Source organism: Miniopterus natalensis, chromosome 10, assembly GCF_054644295.1.
Source record: "Miniopterus natalensis isolate mMinNat1 chromosome 10, mMinNat1.hap1, whole genome shotgun sequence".
Taxonomy (NCBI): Eukaryota; Metazoa; Chordata; class Mammalia; order Chiroptera; family Miniopteridae; genus Miniopterus; species Miniopterus natalensis.
The window spans coordinates 12176178-12199376 of record NC_142090.1 but is presented as its reverse complement, the minus strand read 5'-3'; the positions used below and the strand labels follow the sequence as shown (position 1 = coordinate 12199376).

The 23199-nt window shown below is 52.7% G+C and overlaps 2 protein-coding genes across 3 annotated transcripts; one reads left to right on the top strand and one right to left on the bottom strand.

Annotated features, from left to right (window-relative positions):
- Positions 1 to 864: 864 nt before the first annotated feature.
- CYREN (cell cycle regulator of NHEJ) lies at positions 865 to 19745 on the bottom strand. 2 transcript variants are annotated; one of them, XM_087821006.1, is made up of 5 exons: positions 19594 to 19745; positions 18118 to 18363; positions 17093 to 17168; positions 15683 to 15912; positions 865 to 967 (listed from the first exon to the last, which is right to left on the bottom strand). In XM_087821006.1, the coding sequence occupies exons 2-5, from the start codon at positions 18249 to 18251 to the stop codon at positions 880 to 882; spliced, it is 528 nt and encodes a 175-aa protein (XP_087677132.1). In that variant the 5' UTR covers positions 18252 to 18363; positions 19594 to 19745; the 3' UTR covers positions 865 to 879. The 2 variants fall into 2 exon arrangements, with proteins under 2 accessions (XP_087677132.1, XP_087677133.1); XM_087821007.1 differs by lacking the exon at positions 865 to 967 and having other exon boundaries at positions 15427 to 15912; positions 19594 to 19742.
- Positions 13668 to 14352, top strand: TMEM140 (transmembrane protein 140). Its single transcript, XM_016222117.2, has one exon. It carries the CDS (start codon positions 13668 to 13670, stop codon positions 14223 to 14225), a length of 558 nt encoding a protein of 185 aa, XP_016077603.1. The 3' UTR covers positions 14226 to 14352.
- Positions 19746 to 23199: the final 3454 nt, after the last annotated feature.

Below are 23199 nucleotides of genomic sequence, written 5' to 3'. Positions count from 1 at the left end.
GGGTTGTTTTTTTTTTAACACGGGCTGTTTCCTTAATAACTTGCATTATGTTTCTTCTCCTGTAAGGCCAAAGGATTCTTTAAGAAAGGAAGAAAAATGCATGCATATATGTGACCCCTTCTTTCCTTCCCTCATGGCAACTAGGTACCCTTTTGAGTATTTTCTCCCTGTATCCCAGCCCTCCCGAAGTCCCGGGTGTCAGGGTCACTTCGAGTGATGCTCTCCTCGCACTTTGCACGTAGGAGTCCCGTCCCATCGTTCTTCCCAGCTTACTCCCTGACCTCATTACCAAGGTGGCTTATGTTGGTTTGATCACTTCACTTTTTCATAACTCTAACACATAATTCTGGAAATATCTTTAATGCAAAAAGAGGAGACGGTTGCCCATAATGCCACTCCCAGAGCTACCACGGCTAACATTAATGTTGTAGACCGTTTCCTGAGTGTCCCTCTTGTCATACGATACAGTGTGGCTTTAGACCTGGTTTTTCTAACAGTTGCATAGAGTTTCATCATCTCAATAAGTCTTCCTTTAATTCTGATGCTGGCATTCACGTTGCTTTCCATTCTTTGTCAAAGTAATACTGTGACGGACATTCCTGTACAGGAATTACGGATTGCATTTCTGATTGCCGTTTAGGATGGACTTGTACGTGGAATTACTTGGCCAAAAGATGTGACTATTTTTAGGATTTTTCATGCGTATTGCCAGACTACTCCCAGGAGGTTTATAAGAATTTTAAACCGTCATTGTATGAGTGAGTCAGTCTTACTGCGCTCTTGGGACCCAGTGTTTTTATCTGCTGTTCTGATGAAGCTCATAGGTGGTTTTCCTCGGCGTGTCTTTGATTGCGTTACTGAAGGTGTAGACTTTTTGTGTTAGATACTGTGATAGTGATTCCTGGTAAATACATGTTTGTTCTTTGTTCCCATTTCTGGCTCAGAGCTCCTGAAATCTTGGGATTTCCTAAGTGACAATTTATCCGTTAGCAAGCCCTTTTAAACCACTTTACGTTAATGAGGAAACTTCTGGAAAGCCCCTAAGGTGGCCAGGGGGAAACAAGCACATGATTAGAGGGCTGGAGCTTTCAGCCCCACTCCTAACCTCCAGGGAGGTGAGAGTGGCTGGAGATTGAGTCAGTCGCCAATGTCCAATGATCTGATCTAATCCTGCCTGTGGAGCGAAGCCTTCATAAAACTCCCTGAAGCACAGGGTTCAAGAGCTTCTGGGTTGGTGAAGCCTGGAGGTGCTGGGAGGGTGGCATGTTACCTCCATTCCCCTCTCCCCCCACACCTTGCCCTAGGCAGCTTTTCCGTTGCTGGCCCTGGGCTGTATAATCTTTTATAATAAACCAGAATCTAATAAGTAATCTGGTGGGGTTTTTTGTGGTTTTTTTCCTGTGAGCCACTCAGCAAATTCATCAAACCCAAGGATGGGGTCATGGGAACATCCCAATTATAGCCGGTCAGTCAGAAGCGCAGGTGATCATCTAGGCTTGAGATTAGTATCTGAAGTGAGGGTGCTCCTTTTGGAACTGAGCCCTTAACTTTGTGGGATCTGATGCTGTCTCCAAGTAGATGGGGTCAGAATTAAGTTAAATTGTGGGACACCCAGAGAACTGCCTGGTGGAGGGAAACGCGCACACATTTGGTGGAGAAGACAGAGAAGGAAAGACAGTTTTTTACAGCTAACTACTATTTTGCATTCCTTCTTTTGTAAAATATTTCTTCATATTCCTTGTCTACTTTTTTTATGTTTGCAAGAACATTTTATATATTAGGTATACTAATCATTTCGTGTTTGTTGCAGATAGTGTTCATGCTCATGAACTTTTCATTTATGTTGTTTGTTGTGTCGAAATGTACATTTTAAGTAGTTAAATCTGTACAATTTGTCCTTGCGGTTTCAGTTTGCTTTTAAGCTCAGAGTGTTATTTCTCGCTCATAAATCAAATATTTACCTGTTTCTAGATTTTTTTGGTCTGTTCACTATATTTTACTACTGGATCTATGTGCAATTAATTTTGGTACGTGGTGTGAGTAAGAGGAGGACCTAAAATGGTTTTGTTTTCAATTAACTAATTGCTCCCGCAGTAATAAAAAACACACAACCATTTGTCTACTAAATTATAACGCCATTTCTATCGTGTATGAACTTCATGTGTACGGCTTTTCAGAGACAGTCCACTCTCCCGCCCTGTCCATCCAGGTCCCCTGCCCTTCTGTTTTATTTGGCCCAGTTTCCCCTCCAGTTATTTCTAAAAATCTACCTGGGGGCCAGAGACTTCAATTACTTCTGTGACTCTAGCCCACCATAGGCCTCCAAGTTATACATCTGAAAATGGATTAATAAATATAACAAATATATTTAGCAGCTTAGTCTTCAAATCCACAGATAGTATGTTCTCATTAGCAATTGAGATTTTCCTCGGCCTGTCCCCCTGGCTCAACAGCCTCGGCCTCCTCAGCGCTGTCAAATGATAAAACTAAAGCAGTTTAGTAACCAGTTCACTCCCTCCTTTAGTCAAGGGGACACAAGCCAGGAACTGGGGGAGCGCAGCGCCTCACAAGCGGTGGAGTCTCTCCCGGAGGGATGTTGGGCAAGAGGGAGTTTTATGGAGTTTAGAAGGAGGCTTCAGGGAAATGGGGCAGGATTGCCTGGGAGGTGGGGGGATTTCCTTTCAAAGCCAGGGGACCTATTTTCTGGGGTCAGGTATTTGAGCTGAAGCTGAGTTGGAGGGCTATGACTGGTGCGTGTTAGGTTTCCACGACAGGTGTCTTGCATCAGTGTAGGCTGACCTAGATTTAGATTTGTGGCAGGGCCAGGCCACTGGATGAGGGGGGACCTTCCATTTTGTGGGTCCTGATAGATGAATTAACTTTATTGGCCCAAACCTAGACCTCAGTAGACTTTGGGAGGTGACCCCCAGATCCCAGATACCTTTTGTCCACTAGGCAGCAGTAGGGAGGTGGGATACTAACCGGGACGTCCTGGCCCAGCAGAGAACAAGAAGGAGCGGCCGTCCCTGCCCCTCCTCGGGCACCCTGCCCACTGGGAAGTAGAGCCACAGTGAACCAGCCCAGGGGTGACCAGGGAAAAGTCGCTGTCTGAGGGTCCTCAAGGCTGGCGTGAGGGATGGAGGGGGAGGCCCCTTAGCATCTGCTACTGGATCTGTCTGTGATTTGCTCTCTGAGTTATGTTGCAATTGTTTAGGAGCCATTTCACATATATTAGAAGCTCTTGTAAGAACCATCTTGTGTGGGGATAGAGGTGAAGTTCATGTAAAACTTAGCCTCCCTTCCAGCCAACTCTCAAAATATGTTCTGCAAAACTTAAGGTCGAGGTCTTAGTGACTGTCTATTATTCTTTGCCTTGGTCGCTATAATCCTAGGACTGTTAGGTACAAAGTGCATGAACGGGCCTTGGCCCTTACAGCAGGGCTAGTGGGCAGCATGGCCCTTAGTTAGAAGGGCACAATCCAAGCCTCTCACCTTGGCCTACCAAGCCCTTGGGGATCTGGGCCCCACTCGCCTGTCCAGTTTCATCTCATCCCCTCTTCTTAGTCACCGGGCTCCAGTCTGTTCCTCTCCCAACGGCATGTTTATAACCATTGCACCTCCTCCCAGAAGGCGCTTCTCTTGACCTGACCCAGGAATGACCTTTCACACCCCTCAGGCCTCAAACCCCTGATCCCCTAATCTAGACTCACCACTTCCTCCTGCCAGCGTCTCTCCTCCGCTTCACCCTGTTTGTTTATTTCCCTCCCTAAGTTTTTCAAAAGTTATAATTATCTTTTTTTAAAAAACGTGTGTTTGGTGTTTGTCCTACAAACTAGAGCACAAGCCCAATGAAGGCAGGTGCCTGGCTCACATTGGGCGTTACTGATTCCCTGGCCTGTGACTCAGGGAATCATCCACAGTGTGTCCAATCGTGGACGGTCAGCAGAAGGGAGACCAGGAGGATGCACACGAGCGGGCTGGGCCGGGACCGGGTTCACAGCCGGGGTCCCTAGCTTCTGGTCCTGTCCGTCTTCTCCTCTGCTCTGAGTCCGTGAATCTCAGCCTCCCGTAAACTTGACTATAGAGTCCCACCGATCAAAGCAAATGAGGATGGCTTCCAAGGTACAGGCGTTTTCTCACGTTTTCAGGATTTTTTTCTTCCTCTAAATTTCCTTTTCTTGGCCTTTGTTCCTAGCTGGGTCATCTCTAGCAAAGAGCTAATGAGTAACAAAGCAGGTGACCAAACAGAAGTTAATATTAATGGGGCCTTTGAAACAGCCCGTCTCAGTAGCCTGTCCTATGGGGAGGTGGTGGGACCCATGCTTCGGGCTCGCTGGATGTCGCCGTCGCTTGATGTCATATATCTGCTGATAAAGCTGCTTTTCTTTTTACCCGGGAGAATGAAGTGGGTCAAACGTCGCAGCATTTCCTACAGAGCCGGCCGCAGGCCCGGCCGCCCCAGAGCACGCTGGGAAGCCCAGGCTGCTGCCCCCTGAGCACCTTCGGGAACCTGCTGTGGCCCCGTTTTGAAGCAGAGGGAGCCCAGGCTCGTGTTTCTTTCCCCTTCCCCTTTTATTCCTGCTGGCGCCGCACCCAGACCATGAACACGCTGCTCCTGAGTGTGCAGCCGGAGAGGCTGGGGTCAGGCGGGCGCCGCCTCGGCCAGTGGGGCGTCAGCCTGGCTCTCCCTGCTGTCAGCTTCCCTGCCCCCGGCTTTAGTCTTTTCTTTGGTGCCCTGATCAGGAACCAGACAACCCACTGAGCCACACCGGCCAGGGCTTCCTGGCTTTATTCCGCTAACGTTTTCTCCCTGGGCTTCGCTTCTCTCTCGGCTCCGTTACACCCCCAACCCTCCACCTCACTCCTTCCTCAGTTCCCTTTCCTCTCCCTGAATCGCGGCTTCATCGGCATCGTCAGAGCAGCCGTGGGCACCAGTCTGTGGGTAAAATGGACCCGTTTGCGTCTCACAACAGCACTGAGAGAGACTGTGGGAACAGGTGCTAAGGGACGTGCCCAAGGTTACGTGGCGCAGCAATGGGAGCCCAGGTGGTCTGGCCCTCGGGTCCATGCCCTTAACCGCCACACCCCCATGTGACAGCTGCATCCCAGGGTCCTCGTCGCCGAGCCTCGGTGAGCTCAGCTGCCGGGACTTCGGGTCCCTCCTCCGCTTTGGGTCCAGCGCCGGCTTCCTCCCTGGGAATTTCACCACTGACAGGCTGTGCGACCCTGGGCTTCACTTCTCTGACCTTCACTTTTCTCTCCGTGATAATTAAGTAGCGCTTGCTAGGGAATGTTCCCCGTGCTGTACTTAAATTACCTTATTAAATTTCTAGAACATGTACAAAATAAATTTTATTATTATAAATTTTATTATTATAAATTTTACAATAATTTTATTAATTTTATTATAATTTAATTTAATATGAGAACACTAGACACAGGGATGTTAACTAGGGTCCCAGAGCTAGTAAAGGGTACAGCTGGGATTTGAACCCAGGACACACGGCTTCAGAGGCTATGCCCAGAGCCCTTACTCCACACTGACGGCCGTGGCAGGAACGCCCGCCGGACCTCAGCAGGCGTGTGCTCAGATAGAGGCGGGTTCTCCCGTGGTCATGCCCATCCTGCCTGACACACTTCTCCATCCACCGGCTGTGTGAACGGATCCTCACTCAGCCTCAGTTTTCCCCTCTGGAAAATGGAGATAATAGTAAATCTGCTCCCATAGGGTTGTTGAGAGAACTTACTAAGGCAAGACCCCCTAAGAGCTTAGCACTGGGCCTGGCATAGAGTAAATGCTCAAGACATTTTGAGGACTGTTTTTATTTGTAAGACCTCGATTAAATTAGATTTCTTCTTAAGCCCCTTCTACTGGTCAAAGAGAATTCTTGAAGAGAGGAAGGGAGAGAGGGAGAGGGAGAGAGAAACACTGACCGGTTGCCTCCCATGCACACCCCGACTGGAGATCAAACCCACAACCTAGGTATGTGCCCTGACCAGGAATCAAACCCGCAACCTTTTGACGTACAGGGGGACACTCCAACCAACTGCGCCCCCCGGCCAGGGCCCGTACCGCTTTCTTAAATCATTGAGGAAAAGAAAGGCCAGGAGATGAACTTGTAACTGGTAACAGCCCAGTAACCTACCTATTTTCTCTATTTAGTCTTCTGTTCTGCGATATTTGCAAAACGTCTAACATCTGACAGCAAAAAATGAAACATCCCAATTCTAGCAGGCAGCCCTCAAGGCCACAGTAGGGATTGTTCCGGGAGGCGGCAGGTCAGGGGGAGCTGCTGTCCTTGACCTTAGCCGTCCCATCTCACGTCCTTCCTCTCAAGGGGCCTCAAAGTGTTCAGCTCTTGAAGCTGTAGTGTTAGGTGACATACCCAAGGAAGAGAGGAGAACCTTGTGGGAAACTTTTATTTAGAAAATGGATAGAATAAAAAAATTAAGAAAGACCAGAAGTAGGAGAACTGTGACAGAGAAGTAGGTAAAAATAATCACAGAGAGAGAAGTTTAAGAGAAGCTCTGTGTGCCACTGCTGACGTTCATTCAGTCATTGACATGTCATTCAATAGGTATTTATTGAGTGCCTACTATGTGCCAGGTAGTCCTGGGAGTTGGGGATATAGCAGTAAGAGACAGATTTTTGACAGATGATAGATAATAGATCGATCGATAGCCAGCCATAGATATATAAAAGCGAATAACAGACAAAAATCCTTATCCTCATGGAGTTTCCATTCTACTGGGGGTGGGGAAGCCAATAAATAAAAGATTTAGAACGTTAGATGGTGGAAATGCTATGAAGAGCAGAAAAGGGGCATGGGGAGTGCCAGGGGCTGCAGAGGGGCTGTTACAGTTTTAAAATGCCAACCAGGATGGCCTGATGGAGAAAGGGACCTTTGGGCAGAGACCCAAGGGAACTTTGGGCAGAGACCCAAGGGAGGTGAGGGAGGGGAATATTTACTTAATGGAAGAGCATTCCAGGCAGAAGGAATGGCAAGCACGAAACCCCAAGCTTGCCCAAAGTTTTTGGAAAATTCAGAAGAAGCCGTTGTAACAGAGGCTGTGGGGGGGGGTGAGGGGAAAGCCAGAAGAGCCCAAGAGCTCCAAGAGGTGACAAGAGCTCCAAGAGATCCAGAGCATATAAATTCCTCCGGGTGGAGGAATTCAGATGTTCCAGAGTCCAGTCCCCACCCCTGGAGAGGGAACGCCAACTGGAGGGGACGTCCTCTGCGGGCACGCGCGTTCCTTTCTGCTGGGCACACCGTGGGCCTTCGCTGAGCTCAGACCGGCACCGGCGGGGCACAGGCGGAAGCTGTGCAGGCACCGCTCTGTGAGGCCGCCCCGGCCGCCAAGACCTGCAGCCGGGGAGCCAGCTGAACACCGGGAGACTAAATAAACCAAACTCTGTTAAAGTCCAGTTACTGAGTATCATCAGCCACGCAGGCAGGAAGAATGAACTGGAAAAAAAACGGAAGGTGGTTTTTTGTTTTGGGGGTGGTGGGTGCTGTTGTATAAGACAAAACAGAGGCAAAGGGAGTTTTGTGGGGATCTCAGATGCTGGGACAGGATGAAAATGGAATGTGCAAAGCCTTAGAGCAGTGGCGAATCAGAAGTGATAAAAGTGCGCGATGGATGCTTGATTCGAGTTATGCAGTAACTAGCATATAAGGAAAAAGGCACAGGTGCGCCTGGGAGACGGACACTGGCGCTGGAAACCCTCCCCTTCGAAAAGGCACAGACACGGTGGGCACTTTGTAAAGTTCATTTTGAGTCTGCGACTCGGAGAGCAAGTGGCACGTCGGCATCTCAAGTACACCGGCAAGTGCGACCAGCGAGACAGGGCCTCCCGCTCCCTCTCCGCCCTCCCCGAGCGCCCCTGTGCAGGCAGGTCCCGCGCAGAGCCGCCGGCCCGCAAGCAGATGCTCCGCCCGCCGGTGTCCGCACCCGGGGCCTGGGCAGCCGCAGGCCGGGCGGCAGAGGGATTTCCCAGTGCCAGTCGGCCAGGATTGCAATCCTCCCTCAGCCTCCTGGGCACGTCGCTGCTTTCACGTGAAGGTGGCAGGACCAAAACTTAATACAGGATGTGATTGTGTGTCTCTCAGTTACTGTCCCATCAGCGTGAAAATTTTAGAGATGCTTCAACTAAAACAACAACAAAAACGACCTCAAATGAGGAGCCCGAGAATCTTTTCCTTCTGCCTCCGGAACGGGGGCTCCCAAGTGACCGTGGTCAAGCCTGAACACACTGGTTTGGAGTCTAAATTTGGCCCAGGGGCCCTGGTGCAGCAGAAGGGCTGTGCTTTATTATGACAGGGATGACGGAAGAGGCTGACCGCCTTCATTTCTAAAGGGGCTCGTACGGACCCAGAAAACAAAAACCAAAACTCGAAATGACAAGAAAAAACACACACGAAGGAACTGAGTACATCCCAAGAGAAAAACCACAGGGAGCCAATAACCACTTGGAAAATGTGGAGCTTGACTCATTAAAGAGAAATGGTGACCGTGACGTGTCATTGGCCGTGATCAAAGGACTGGAGAGTATCCGACGCTGGGGAGCCTGGGATGGGACCGGCGCTCGCTCAGACCGCTGGTGGAGGGCGTCAGTGTAAGAAGCGTTCGAATTTGTAGGGAATTTTTAGGAGTTTCTTTGAGCCGCAGTGACGGCTTATGCCAGAAAGCGGGATCTCAAATGCTCCGGGGAATGGCAGCTCTGCAGCTGCTTTTATACATTACGGTCAAAGGAGAGGAGGCGGGAAGATACGTGAAATCCACCGGTGGTAGCTTAAGGAGGCGGGAGGAAGCAAAGCAGGGAGACCTCTGGGGTGGCAGAAAAGGCAACGTGGGGGAGCACACACCTCTTCCCCATCGGTGGGTCAGGACAGCTAATGACCATGGCAGCACATGGAGGTGGTATGCGGGAAACGCGGTAACAACGAGGGCTCCGTGGTCTTGTGCTCTGGTGTGAGCGGCTGTGCTTTCGAGGGGTCCGGAAAAGAAAATTACTCTGACACCTCAAAGATACCTCATCCTAGATGCGTAAGAGCAGTGCAGAGAGTTCGCGTAAGGTAAGGTGGACCTCTCGCTGAGGAAGCCGTAGGCCTGGGACGTGACTGCCGGCTCTACCTGCTGCGTTAGGAATTTACGATCAGGCCACCCTGTGTGGTTACTTTGGGTCACTGAGTTTGTCAGGCTGCCCTGCCCCCCCCCCCAGCTTGTCAGGTTCATTGCACAGCCCCTATTCCCTTCACAAAGGATAAACTGACTCACAAGCATATTCACCATAACATTAATGTTCCAAAGTAATGTTATAAAACATAACACATAGGCCCTAGCCGGTTTGGCTCAGTGGTTCGAGTATCAGCCTGCAGACTGAAGGGTCTCGGGTTCGATTCTGCTCGAGGCCAGCCGTACCTGGGTTGCCTGCTCAGTCCCCCGCCCAGCAGGGCGCTTGTGCTGGAGGCAACCAATCGATGTGTCTCTCTCGCATCGATGCCATTCTCTCTCTCTCAATCGCTCTTCTCTTCCCCCCTTCCACTCTCTCTGAAAAGGAACGGAAAAAATATCCTAGTGTGAGGATTAAAAAAAAAAAGTCATTCAAAATATCCTTTAGGACTTGGCCAGCGTAGCCTAGCCATGGAGCATCAGCCTAGGATCCAAAATTCAGTTCCCGGTCAGGGCGCACGGCCAGGTTGCCACCCGATCCCCAGTCGGGGGTGTGCAGGAGGCGGCCCATCAATGACTCATCATTGATGTTTCTATCGCTCCCTCTCCCTTCCTCTCTCTGAAATCAATAAAGATATGTTAAAAAAAGAAAAAAAAGTAAACACTCTCCTTTAAAAAAAAATTTGAGTTCCTACTGTGTATCAGGCGCCATTCTGGGGAGATAATGAAAAGCAAGGCATGATAGAGATCACAGCATACATTCTAGCTTTCAGCTAAATCAGTGGGCTGACGTGGTCCAAGAAAGGGAAGGGTGGAAGGCCAAAGAGAGCAGGGCATCACTAGAGAATTCCAAGTTCAAGTTCTACGTCACACCAGATGGTGGAGAGCCCCTGGCACCAGGCATGGGGGCTGGGACTCAGCTCTTTTCATGCACAGAGAGGTGAGGAAAGACTAAAGGAAACCAGAGGCTCTATCACCTTCTCCACATGCCTGATCAGGGGCTTCTTAGCTCCACTTCTATGTTGTTACACTTTTTTTTTTTTTTTTAATGATTTCAAAGAGGAAGGGAGAGGGAGAAAGAGAAACATCAATGATGAGTCATTGATCAGCTGCCTCCTGCACGCCCCCTACTGGGGATCACCCCACAGCCCGGGCATGTGCCCTGACCTGGAATCAAACTGCATTCTCCTGGATCCCAGGTCAATGTTCAACCGGTGAGCCGCGGCCGCCGGGCTATGTTGTTACCCTTTATTAGAAACCTCCAAAAGGCCAGCTAAGAGAAAAACAGGAAGTGTAAAACAAAGGCCTGCAGGACGCGCGGTGGAAGGTGGCTGATGCAATATCCGAGGAGGCGTCATTCTCTTCCCATGGAGCCATTTTCAAGACAAAAAGTTTTGTTTTTTAATATATCTTTATTGATTTCGGAGAGAAGGGAGAGGGAGAGAGAGAGAGAGAAACATCGATGATGAAAGTCATTGATCGGCTGCCTCCTGCACGCCCCTGTCTGGGGATGGAGCCCGCAACCCTGGCGTGTGCCCTGACCGGGAATCGAACCACGATCGCCTGAATCCCAGGTCAACGTTCAACCGCTGGGCCACGCCGGGCAAGTCAAAAAGTTTTAACTGATTTTTTTGAACCCAAATGTCGCTGGCTCGATATAGGAGAAACAAGAAGGAGCATTTATACAAATGCAGCTACCAAACTGTTGGTTTCTGGACTAGGGGGAAAGTCAAACCTTATTTCCTTCAGCACAGCGATGTAAGTTGGGTTCCAGCCCTAGAAATCCATTCTCCACCCTGAAATAGCTAACTCCACTAAAAATGCAGAGAGAGGCTTATACAAGCATTTGTTAAATGTGCAAAATATGCCCCTGTTGGGAACTTCTCCCCTACTGGGCCCAAACTGGTTAAAACTTCTCATTCGACCAGTCTAAGCAAGTATGGACTAGAGACACCATTTTCATTCCTGATCAGTCTCTCTGTAGCGAGTGTCATAGCTCCAGGAATCTCCCCACCACCTTCAAATGGGGCCTTGAGCCTCTTGGGTTTTCACTAATTCAGGCGTCCCAAGATAAGTGGTTCCAGGGGCAGCTCCCAGGGCTCCGCTCAGCTGGCCCCTCCCTCTCCATTTCAGAGTTGCACCGCCGAGCTCCCCAGGGAGATGCCAGGGGCAGATGCCTTCACTGTGCACATCGTTTTACGGTTATATCCTAACAGGCATCTGCCTCATCCCCAGGCAACAACCCTAGGTCTCTACCAAGAGTCCCTGTCCCTCCGGCCCCTCCCTCTCCTCCCCTGCCCCTCCCTCTTCCCAGTGTGATGCTAGGAGGTGGGGCCTTTGGAAGATGATTAGGTCATGAGGGTGGAGCCCTCAGGAATGGGACTGTGCTCTATAACAAGGGCTTCCCCTCCCACTTGTGAGAACACCACGAGAATATGACCTGTGAACCAGACAGAGCCACACCAGACACGGAATCTGCTGGCACCTTAATCTCGGACATCAGCCTTCAGAACTGTGAGGAATGAATTTCTGTTCTTTATAAGCCGCCCAGTCGATGGCGTTCTATTATAGCAGCTGGTAGGGACTGTCCCACATCCTGCCGTTTTTTTCCCATTTGGTCCCTTTTGGTCCTTGCAGAACAGGTGTCAGGGGTGGTCAGAGGGACCCTCCAATCCACTCTAGGAAAGAGGAGGGAGCATTCCTCCTAAGGGCTCCCTTCAGAAGTTGACCTCCAGGGCTGTGTCTCCGGGCCTTTCCCCAGGGCCACCACTGGCCACTGCTCATTGCACTTCTGGATGCCACCTGGCACTCCTGGCGGGGGGACTGACAAGACACCCCTCTGCATTCTGGCCCTAGTACATGTCCCATCTGGCTTCCTAGGCACTTCAGGGTGTAAGGGATTATTTTGTTTCATGTTGGAAAATTTATATAGTGTGTAGACTATAGTTTTAGATATCAATTGGGAGAAGTCCTTCTGATTAAAAGTGTAGTGAAAAGACCCCTGGGTGGTGTGGCTCAGTTGGTTTTGCATCACCCCATGCACCGAGGGGCTGCCAGTTTAATTTCTGGTCAGAGCACATGCCTGGTTCGTGGCCTCAATCCCTGGTGGGGGGCATGCAGGAGGCAGCCAATCAATGTTTCTCTCTCCCCCTCCCTTCCTCTCTAAAAGTCAATAAAAGTTTTATTTTTATTTTTAAATATATCGATTTCAGAAGAAAAGAGAGGGAGAGAGAGATAGAAACATCAATGATAAGAGTCATTGATCGAGCCCACAGCCCGGGCATACAGGGAATCAAACCCCGATCGCCTGGATCCTAGGTCGATGCTCAACCGCTGAGCCACGGCCGGCTGGGCTAAAAATGTGTTTTTTTTTTAATGTAGTGAAAAGATTTTTCAAAAATAGTGAGGAAGGTGTATACTGTATACTACAATTAGCAAATTTTCTGTAGATAAATTTGGCACTATGCAATAAATCACTAAAGTGTCTCTCCCTTTGGCCAGGTAATTGCACTGGGACATAGCACTTTCCGACTATCAATTACAGTGGTGAAAACTGGGAACCATTTGTCCAATGAGAGTGTACTGGGTAAATCTCTGACATGAACTACTACGCAACCATTGACCATGTTTTGAAGAATATTTAACAGCTTTGAAAAAATGTTCACAATATTCAGTGAGAAAACCATTATGTTTCATGGCATGAATATTTGAAAATATACCAATATTCATGCTGAGGTATTAACAGTGGTTCTATGTACATAGTGGGGAAAAGGTGGTTTTTATATATTTTTTTCTTATAAAAAATATTTTTCAAGATTTTTTAATAATCAACATATATAACTTGTCGGGGGGGGAAAATACTATAGTCGTTTTGAAAGTAATGATGTGATTTCATCACGAGGCAGCATCTCAGCCCAGTAATGGGTTCCCAGAGGCAGGTAAACTCTGGCAGCCTAGCAGTGGTCCTCAACCCTGCTCACCTTAGAACGAGCTGCTAGAACACCCCAGCACCCAGCCCCAACCCCAACCCCAGTTCTGGTTTGACTGACTTGTGGCTGAGCGATGGTGATCTTTACAGTTCCCAGGTGGTCTCATGGGTTCCCAGGGCCCTCAGCATCTGCCTCTTCCTTCAGGACCCCAGTAACAACCTTGTCCCTTACCCTGGGCAAGCCCGCCCTCAATAAGATCTGAGAAACCCCTCATAGATGTCTCCAGTGGCACGTGGTGTGTAAGCTGCATGTTGGAGGCACTCAGAGCTGCCTGGGAGAGCCCGTCCTGAACTCAGCCAGAGACGGCTGGGGCCTGGGGCCTGGCAATAGGTTACCCAGATTCCTTTGGGGCGGGGAGTGGGAGAGCATGGGAGTTTGCCACAGGTTTGTATGCAATTCCAGAAGGGACAGCATGAGCTTGTGAAGAAACTGACAGGGAGAGCTGGACACTCACTGGTATGACTTCCCTCAGGTCCCCAGAAGGGCAGCGCCGCCGAGTGAGAGATGACCCTCCCCAGGCCAAGGTGGGGCAAGCAGCTGCTGTTCCTCGGAATCATGCTCCTCGTGGCTGTGGCCATGTCCCTGCTGTTCTACGCTCTCCTCTGGAAGGCCGGCAACCTCGTGGACGTGCCTAACCTGAGAATCGGCTTCTACAACTTCTGCCTGTGGAATGAGAGCGCTGGCTCCCTGCAGTGCCACCAGTTCCCTGAGCTGGAGGCCCTGGGGCTGCCTCGGCTCGGCCTGGCCCTGGCCAGGTTGTGTGTGTACGGCGCCCTGGTCCTCACCGTCTTTGTCCCCCTACCGCTCCTCCTGGCCCACTGCAACAGCAGCGAGGGAGAGTGGCACCTGGCGGTGAGCTTCCTGGCGGCCGCGTCTATGCTGCTGGCCGGCGGCCTGGGCCTGTTCCTCAGCTACACCTGGAAGTGGATCACGCTCTCTCTGCTGGGGCCCGGGTTTCTGGCTCTGGGTGCTGCCCAGGCCTTGCTAATCCTCTTGCTCATAGCCACCGCTGTGTTTCCTCAGAGGGCAGAAGAGCGCAAGCGCCAGCCTGAGAGCTGCTAGTCCCGACCGAGGCTCACGACTGCCAGGGCTCAGCCTGAACAAAGCTGAGGCGGTACCGGAGGAGTCACGGGTTGGTGTTTCCTTAGCCACCGTTTCACAGCTAATGCTGACCTCAAGCGCTAGCAGACGGCACCCGAGGGGACACCCGGTGTCAAGGAGGCCGCGGCACCTGTGGCTTCCTGGTGTTGGCCTGTCTATCCTTTGAGACTAACACCACATAGCTCATTGTCATGAGAATTCCCACTTAAATTAACTGATCTGAGCAAGCCATTCTTACTTCGAAGGATGGTGGAGACAGAAGGGTTCCTGTCACAGGGCAATTTCCAGGATGATCAGCCAAAGGCAAACTGAGACCCAGGGAAGGTTCATGGTGACAAATGGGGAAACAGCACCCGGGTGTGTCTAGGGCCCTGACTAGCAAGCTCTCCCCTCCTTCCTGCCTTCCCCATGACACCACTCCCCAAGGCGCAGGAGCGATCTCAGAGGGAGTCACTGAAGGCAGCTGAGTAAGGTGGCTGGACCTGGAGCCAGTCGGCGCAGGGGTGTGAGCTGGCACCTGACGCCTAACGTGGGGCCTGGGAGGTTGGGAGCAGAACGCGCCCTGGGCAGGGAGGAAGGTGAACAGGCCTGAATGGTTCCACAAACGCCGCATCCCTTCACTGCTCAAACTAGACCTAGGAAGGATACAAGTGCAACTTGGGCATGGGGAATTTTATGTATTTTTCAGCACCTGTAAACTGGAAAACCTGTACAGCAAATGGTTGTCACATTCTATGCGTATCCAAGGCCACAATGAATACAGAGGCAATATGGACTCTGCTTGTGACCTCGTTCTTAGCATCCACCTTGGGGTCCTGTCCTCTCACTTGAAGAGTGGTCACGGGCCAAGGCCGCGAAGTAGACAGGAGGAAGCTTGGGGGAGGCCTGTCTGATGGGTAGGCAGCTTGTACCAAAGGCACCCCGGGAGCCCCAAACTCCTAGACAGAGCAGAGCACTGGGCAGAATGTGTCTGCAGGGCCGATGAGGGAGGCTCAGGGGTTGACTGGCTGCCTTGTGCAGGAAACGCCCTTTGTTAGGCTTCCTCCTCGGGCAGAGAGGGTAACTGCCCGAACTGGACAATTCCAGTGTATTTAGCAGCCATGCTCTTTCTGTTTGAAAAGTATTAAGTTGAGGCCCTGCTGGTCAGACTTACTGGCACCAAGGAGTCATGTTCCCTGGAGCCTGGTAACAACACAAAGACAGGGCGGCTGCAGACCTCTGAGCTGGGGGCAGACACAGTGCAGGGAGGAAGTCTAATGGCAGCTCATTCTGATCCCCACTTCCTGGGCTGCTGCTCCAGGTGGAAGGGCGTCGAGCTGAGAGCGGCCCCTGGCCGAGAGCCAAGGCCCGCTTCCTTAGCTGCTCTGGGAATGTCCTGGGAAGCTGTCCCTCAGCTGAAGAAAATCTCTCTGACATACCTGAACGCATCTGCACCCTTGTCTTCCTCGGGGCTCCTGCTGCTGGCACAGTCCGAGCCTGCAGTCCCTGGAGGAGGCCCGAGGCCTGCGGGGGGGGACCCTTCCCCACTGGCATCCTCACTTCTCTCAGGAGAACTCGGCCACTCCCAGTTGGAGCAGGCTGGGGACAGCTCTTCCTTATCAGCGCCTGCCAGGGGTGTCTGCTCCAAGTCCTTTTCCTGTTTGGGGCACTGAAGTGGGAGAAACAGCAGACAAAACAGGTCATTTATTTTCCTAACGTGGTTTGCCCATCAGGTGTGGAGACCATGCCCAGAGGCAACTGCGAAGCCAGCGTGTGACTAGGTCGGGCACTGGTCCCAAGTCAATGGCCTCTCCAGCTCCTTCACCCCACTGCTGTCCTACCCACCACCTCCCCACAGCTCTGGAAGAAACCAAGACCCACTGGGAGAGAAGGGGGCAGGGGTCTGAGGAATATCTGAGTACAAGAGAAAAAGAAATACATAGAAAAACACATGTTTAGGAACACAGGGTGACAATGGAAGAAGCACAGGATATAAAACCCCCGAGTGCAGGCCTATGCTCTGTCCCTTACGGGCTATGCGATTAAGGGAAAGTCCCTGCGCCTCAATGTCTTCATCTGGAAAATGGGAATAACAGTATCTGAAATAACTATCACCAGGTTATTGCAAGGCTCAAATGAGGTAATGATATATAAAAATACCTGGTTGCCCTAGCCAGTTTGGCTCAGTGGTTAGAGCGTCGGGCTACGGACCGAAGGGTCCAGGGCTCGATTCCAGCCAAGGGCATGTACCTCGGCTGCAGGCTCAATCCCCGGCTCCGGTCAGGGTATGTGGGGAGACAACCAATCGATGTCTTTCTCATATCTACGTTTCTCTCTCTCCCCCCCCTCCCCCTCTACTCTCTCTGAAAAGCAATGGAAAAAAATATCCTCAGGGAACAACTTAAAAAAAAACACCTGGTCAATTATATCACCTCTAAGGTGATATAATTATTATTTGCTTCAGGAAGCCAGGAGGCCTCAGCACTGCTCTGCTAAGAAGTGCAGAGGCCAGAAGTCATCTCACCTGACTGAGACCCTTCAGAGAACACTCACAGTTAAAGACTTCCTGTCCCCTCTGCATCCACCCCAGCAGTGTCACCCCACACAGAGGGCTGCCCTCACTCACACAACCCTCCCCAGATATCCAGACCAAAATGCTTGGTTGGTGCACAGCTCCCAGGGCAGGGAGGCCAAGGGGGGTGTGACCTGAGAGATTCCTGAGACAAGGGGCAGGTGATAGACATGGATTGAGAGGGCGTCTGTTCTACTGACATTAACCAAGGGCCGAGTCTAGCTTCAGCCCATAAAGAGTTTGAGGTCAGAGTAGGAACAGACATGGCTGACTTTACCTCAATCAGGACCCCCAGGGCAACATCGACGAGTTCGGCTTCATTCATGCAGTACACGGTCTTCACTGCGGGCAGTCTGCAAGAAAGGCACAACCCTGCAGATGGGGACAGGTGGCTCTCCAGTCTCACGAGGAGGAAGGAGAGCAAGAGCTGCACCCCTGAACCTTCCCCCCGGGATGAGAGCAGCAGACTTCCTCATTCTTGGGAACAGTGACTGGCAGAGGGGGGTCATGGAGGCAATAGTGGGGGCTTCCCACCTCTGCCAGCTACCCTAGGGATCTAGAAATAGGACCTGATGGCCACTCCTGAGAACCAAACTGACATATACACACTAGATGTGAGCAGGACAAATGGACCACCAGGCCGAGACCTGCCTGACACCGAGCTGAATTCATGAACACGGCGTGGAAGGGCTGTGACCATCAGAGGGAGGCTGGTCAGGCAAGAAACCTTAGGAAAGGAAGAGCCAGAGGGGTAGCAGTGAGCACCTGGTACCCCATCAGAGTTCAGGGACATCCCCTTCCTGGCAGCCTGAAGACCCCCCAGTTGCCGTCATTCAACTAGCCCACCCTACAGCCCTGATTTCATGCCAGCCCAGTGGCTTGCTGCTCCCTCTGTCCCAGGAGATCTGCCCAAAGGAAGACTGGACGACCTGGTCCACTCATCCTGCCCACCTGAGGGTCATAATTGTTGCAAATGAAGAGAGGGGCATTTTAGACAAGTGGTGCTTGACAGCTTGGCTGATGTGTGCAACTCCGAGAAGGGGAGCCACTATCTGGGAGTTGGGGGGCCTGACAGTGGAGATTCACCAAGAGGCAGGGGCGTCTGTCTATGGATACAGGTCACTCAGCCTCTTGCATGTAGCCTGTGTACCTCAAAAGAGCTGAAAAGACATGGACTGTAATGACCGCCCACCTCACCGATTCTACCAACACTGGAGGACCCAGCGCCAGCAACTGTGATGCCCCCAAGTGCCTCCCCTCCTCCTGATTCCCCAGGAGGACCGGGGCCCGAAGCTGTCCCACCTTGCTGCAGCCGCCGGCCCCGCTGCCATTCCGCTCTTTGGGGTCTTCACTGGCACCACTCTCTTCTCAGGCACCTGGGCTGTCATCCAGGTGGGAAGGACCCTCTTTCTATCCGCAGAATTTAAGCCTTCCATCTTTCTGTCGCCGGTGAAGAGAGTCAGGGCCCACGCTTACTGCCTTGCTTTTCAAATTCAGGACAGCGAATCGCACTTTCTCACCACACCAGGAATTGTAGGTCCGTTTGTCCTGGAATGGGAGTCACGCTTTAATGCCTACACAGAAGAACGAAGCCCAGTGGATTCTAACAAGCTAGAGTACTGCCAGTCATTAGCCTGGGGCAGGTCACAGGGGACCCGGTTGGTGAGCAGGGCCAAGGGGCACAGACGGGCCATTCCCAGGGTGGCCAGGGAGGTGTGGCACTGGGCAGGCTGAAGGTCTCTGGGAGAAGCAGCCCTCTGACCTGCAGCCGCCCCCCTCCCCTCCGGGCCACAGGCAGGCTGGTCCAACAGAAATGCCTCTGGTAGCCTCTGCACTGAGCTACGGAACACGGAAAAGGGCTGCACACCCTCCCAGGAGAAAGGAAGAAAAAAGGCCCCCCCTTCTCACCACCCCAGATGCTCACTGTGCCCAGGGCGCACTGTCTACCCTACCCCTAAAATCTCCCAGTGCTCTCTCCCCAGGCTACTCATCCCCTTTACCTCGGTGTGCTTACAAGAAACCCTAAGGACACCTGATTCACATAAGGTTTCACCGGCCAACACCCCCCCCCTTAATCCAAAGATTCTTCTGGGCGGTCATTTTTTAACCAGCAGTAGGACCGGGGACACCGCGCCTGGCCTCCCGAAGCGGAATCCAGAAGGGCTCCCGGGCTCTCCTCCAACCCGGCCCCTCCGCCCCTGCCCCCGCTCGAGCCCTCCCGAGTCCCACCCTGCGACCCCGGGGCGCAGGTCGCCACCTTCCCTGACAGCCAGCGCGGCGAGCGGCTCCGGGCTCCGCCTGGGGGCAGTTCACGGGCCACCTGCGATGCCTGTGTCCAAGAACAAAACCCAGCCGGGCATCCCCCGGCCTGTCCCACAGGGCGCAGCCCTTCGCCGCGGACTCACTTAGTTCAAAACCCAGGCGGGGATCAAAGTCACCGGCGCGCAGGGCGGAGCGCAGGGCCCACCCGGGCCGCGGTGCCGTGGGCGTTGGTTTGACCCCGAGGCCGATCTTACTAAGCCCGCCGTACAGGCGGGGAACTTCCACAAGCCACGGAGAGTCGGAAACTCCAGCGGGGCCACAGCCAAGCCGGGTGGACTCCAATCCCGGCGGGCAGCGCGGAGGCCGCGCTGGGCAAATCCCGGCAGCCCGCGAGCACGCCCCGCGCTCCGCGCCCCCACGCCCTGCCCGCCCCGCTCCAGCGACCCTGCCCGCCCGCCCGCGACCCGCCCAGCGCCAACCCGCAGGGCTCAGGGCCCGGAGACGCGGGGAAATCACCTGGGCCTCGCTGGCGACCGGAACCGCCCCGAACCCGGACGGCGCGCGGCTCCAGCGCGGGGGTCCGGCCTCCCGGGCTCGCGTCCCCTTCTTGGCTTCCGGGGCGAGCTCAGCAAGCGGATTCGGGGCGACTGTGCGGCCAGTCGGTCCGCCCAGACCCCAGGGCCCCCGGCCCCCGGCCCCCGGCCCCCGGCTCCCAGCCCCGCGCGCACAGCCGCCCGCCCCCGGCTTCCGCGCGCCTCCGCGCTTCCGGTCTCCGCACTTCCTGTCTCCGCGCTTCCGCCTCCAGCGGAGGCCCGGGCGCGCCCCCTGCAGGCCGCTCGGGATGCCCGCACCCCCGGCGTGAAGTCGATCCCGCTGTCCTGGGTCCTGACAGTCCCTCTTCGCCCAAACTGAAGCCAGGCTCCTCTCAACTCCTCTCGCCCTGACTCCTGGGCGTCCGGGTTTGCACTGCAGGCTCCCACCCTGGGAGCGCCGCGCTGTTCTTTGCTGGTCCGAAAAAGACCACGCGGGAGAACAGAGGGGAGACACAGCTCTGACTCCTTACCTCCGGGGAAGGCGGCGGCTGCTCAGGAGTTTCCGCACCGGGCAGGGCGGGCTAGGGGCTCACCTACGGGGGGGGGGGGGGGGCGGGGGGCGGCACCTAGCAGAGGCGGGGAGGGAGGGCACCTAGCAGAGGCGGGGAGGGAGGGCATTGCGCTGGGAAAGGCCCGCGTGCAGACCGAGGACCAAGCCTGGTGAGGCTTGTTAGCCGTCAAGTGCATGGGAAGCACTTGGGGCTGCGCTGCTCCTCGCGGCCACTGGCCAGGCCCACACCTTTCCACTGGCTGGGAGGGGAAACTGGGCTATATCCTCGTGTGACCCTAGTGTTCATCTCCACATTGTCCAGTTTTAGCAAGAATTCTAAGCTGGTTTAGCCAGTCCACCCTCGGTACTTGGTCACCCTAGAATCTGACGGGGTCCTCATCCTCCACTACGCGACCGTCAGGTGATGTCTGATCACCCAGGTTGCTGTGGGCAAGATTCCTGATAGGTCAGTTTAGCCAGAATCCCCCCTTACCTCCTCTTAGTCATTTTTCATCCATTGACCCCCCTCCCCCGCCCCAATATGCTCCTTGGCTATAAATTCCGTTTTCTCTGCTGTATTAGGAGTTGAGCCCAATCTCTCCCCCACTACAAAATCCCACTGTAGTAGCCCCCCTTGAATACAGTCTGCCTTATGGTTCCTTAACAAGTGTTATGAAAAGTTTTTATTTAACAGAGTATGTTTTTAATGGTCCCCAAATGTGGTTCCATTTGAGTTTTGCTGATTGGTCTTTGTTAAACTGTGGACTCCCAAGCCCCCTGAATCAGAAATTAGGGGGAGGGAGGGGCATAAGGTAAGTCCCTAGAGTGCAGGAAGAGAAATGAAAGCCACTGTTTACGTTATCTTAAAATAAAGAAGGTATTACTAATATTTCCTATTCAAATTGGCGGTCAAGGTGTTCACTCCGCAGACAGGGCGGCGCCACAAAGCTGCCCACGTGTCCTCGCTGGTTTACTTTCAGCCTAATGCTGAGCAGCGCACACTGCACGTGGAGTTAGCATCTACCTTTAATTAAAATCACACGCACAGCTTAAAGCAGCCTAAAAGAGGCCGGCAAAGAAACCCCCAGGTGGTAGACTGAAAACGCAAGCACAGGCAGTCACAGGTGAACCTTCTCCAACTGTATTTTGGGGCCAAAGGATGATCAACTGACAGCCTGCCCCCCAAATGCAAAATTACCAAGACAGCCTTTTGAAACGTGATTTACAGCAAATCAGCTAATATTAGAATAATACTCTCGTATACTAGAGATTCACGATAGGGGAGCTTGGAGCCAGCTCTCCCCTCCACCTGTGTGGTGCTTTTGGTTTCTCCAAAGCACTCTCCCCTCTGCCTGAATATTCATTTCAATCCTGGGAAAGTTTAAATCAATCAAGGCTTAAGGAGATCAAGTCACAAGAGCAACCTGCTAAGCATTGGTTTAAACCCAAGCTCTGCCTCCAGCCTCTGGAGAGCAACCTACACAGGCAAGGACTGCTTTCCTGTTTCCACGAAGGGGCTAGAGCCACTGACCTCTCGGATCTTCTGCTCTCACAAGTGGTGAACCAGGACAACCCCAATTCTAATTGGTGGAGGTGATGCCTTGTCTTGTTTTGCAGTCAGTAGAACCACTCCTTCCATATTTGTCTCCTTGACTAACCCCTCCCCACAGTCAGCTGAAAATGAGGTCTGAGGAGGAAACCTGTGTGTCTGCACAAAAAACTGTTTGAAAGGTGAGAAGCCCAGGCAGGGAGACACCTGAGCCATGGGATTTGGAGTCAACTCCAGACAGGTCCCAGGGCAGCAAGGGAAATGCACCACTAGGCTCTCGCCAGAGCCAGACTCGGGCACCTGAGGCTGGACTAGCTTGATGGTCTCTTCTACCTGCCTTTGCCCAAGACAATGGAAGAGCCTTGCTGGGGTCTTGGGTAGACGCTGAGCAGGTATTGTGAAGGGGAGGTAAGTCTAAGCTCTGACATGCTTTATTAGAGGCTATGAGCTCATCCTGTGGGGAGTGGATGGGACAGGGAGGACCACGAGGATGAGGGCACTCAGGCTAACAAGCACTCAGATGGAGTGAAAGTTGGGGAGAAACAGGCCAGAGGGGGCAGGGTTGCCCACAGCACATAATACTGTATTTACTCATTTCAAAAGGTCAGGTTTTGCTGTCGAGCAACGAGCAACGCTGTGGTTTGGTTTTGTGGTTTTAGGCAGTGTTATGGAGCTCTCCTCCCACCATCCCTCCTGGTGGGGCCTCCATCGCATCCAGCCAGGGGCCAAGCTCAAAGCAAGAGGGAGGTGGGTGTCCTGCCCAGAGCAGAAAGGAAATGCGAGAAGAGGCAGCCTAAGTGTCCTTTGTTTCTCCACGCTCCTCACGGATGTTGCAGCAAGCTGCGGAGACCGTGTTGAGAGGGAGAATGGGGACTCAGCAGGGAGCAGCTCCACAGCGAATCCTGGAATCAAGTGAAACACGTGAACCCTTTTTAAATGACTTGCAGAATCACGAGGGCGGGGAGATAAGGCTGCTGTTTCAATGCAGGAGGTGGGAAACATGGTAAATGGAAAAGTCTTGGCTCTTTTCATCTGAAGGGAGGATTACCAGGGAAGAAATCGGTAAAAATGTGTAAGTACTTATTACCAAGTCTCTGGTGTTTTCTCATAATTGAGCCACATACATACCTCCCTACTTTCCCCCAAACTCCTAGCAGAATGGAGCCAAAGCTTTCGTACCAATTTATTCATGATTTTCTAAAAGCAGGTACTAGGAGTACTCCCACTCCAGACCAGCACCCCATGACTGGGCCGGTGCCCAAAGAGGCAACAATGACCATTCCTAGCAGCGTGGCAACAAGTCAAGTGCTGGAGCCTGAGGCACAGGCCTGAAATCCCAGCACGAGGCTTATCAGCTGACTCTGCCTCCCTCTCTCAAACAGAAAAGGAAGTGGAAGAAGGAGAGCCGCTCTCTTGTTCTTGCGCACCCTGTGAGAGCATCTGATTCTTCAAGGTCCCACTCCAGCCGGGGAGCAAAAGGCAGGCCACAG

Coding starts and splice junctions, on each gene's coding strand:
- CYREN (XM_087821006.1), bottom strand. CDS start 18,251: ATGGAAGGCTTAAATTCTGCGGATAGAAAGAGGGTCCTTCCCACCTGG. Junction 17,169..18,117: donor GGGCCGGCGGCTGCAGCAAG/GTGGGACAGCTT, acceptor CCTTTCTTGCAG/ACTGCCCGCAGTGAAGACCG. Junction 15,913..17,092: donor CCCTGGGGGTCCTGATTGAG/GTAAAGTCAGCC, acceptor CTCCCACTTCAG/TGCCCCAAACAGGAAAAGGA.
- TMEM140 (XM_016222117.2), top strand. CDS start 13,668: ATGACCCTCCCCAGGCCAAGGTGGGGCAAGCAGCTGCTGTTCCTCGGA.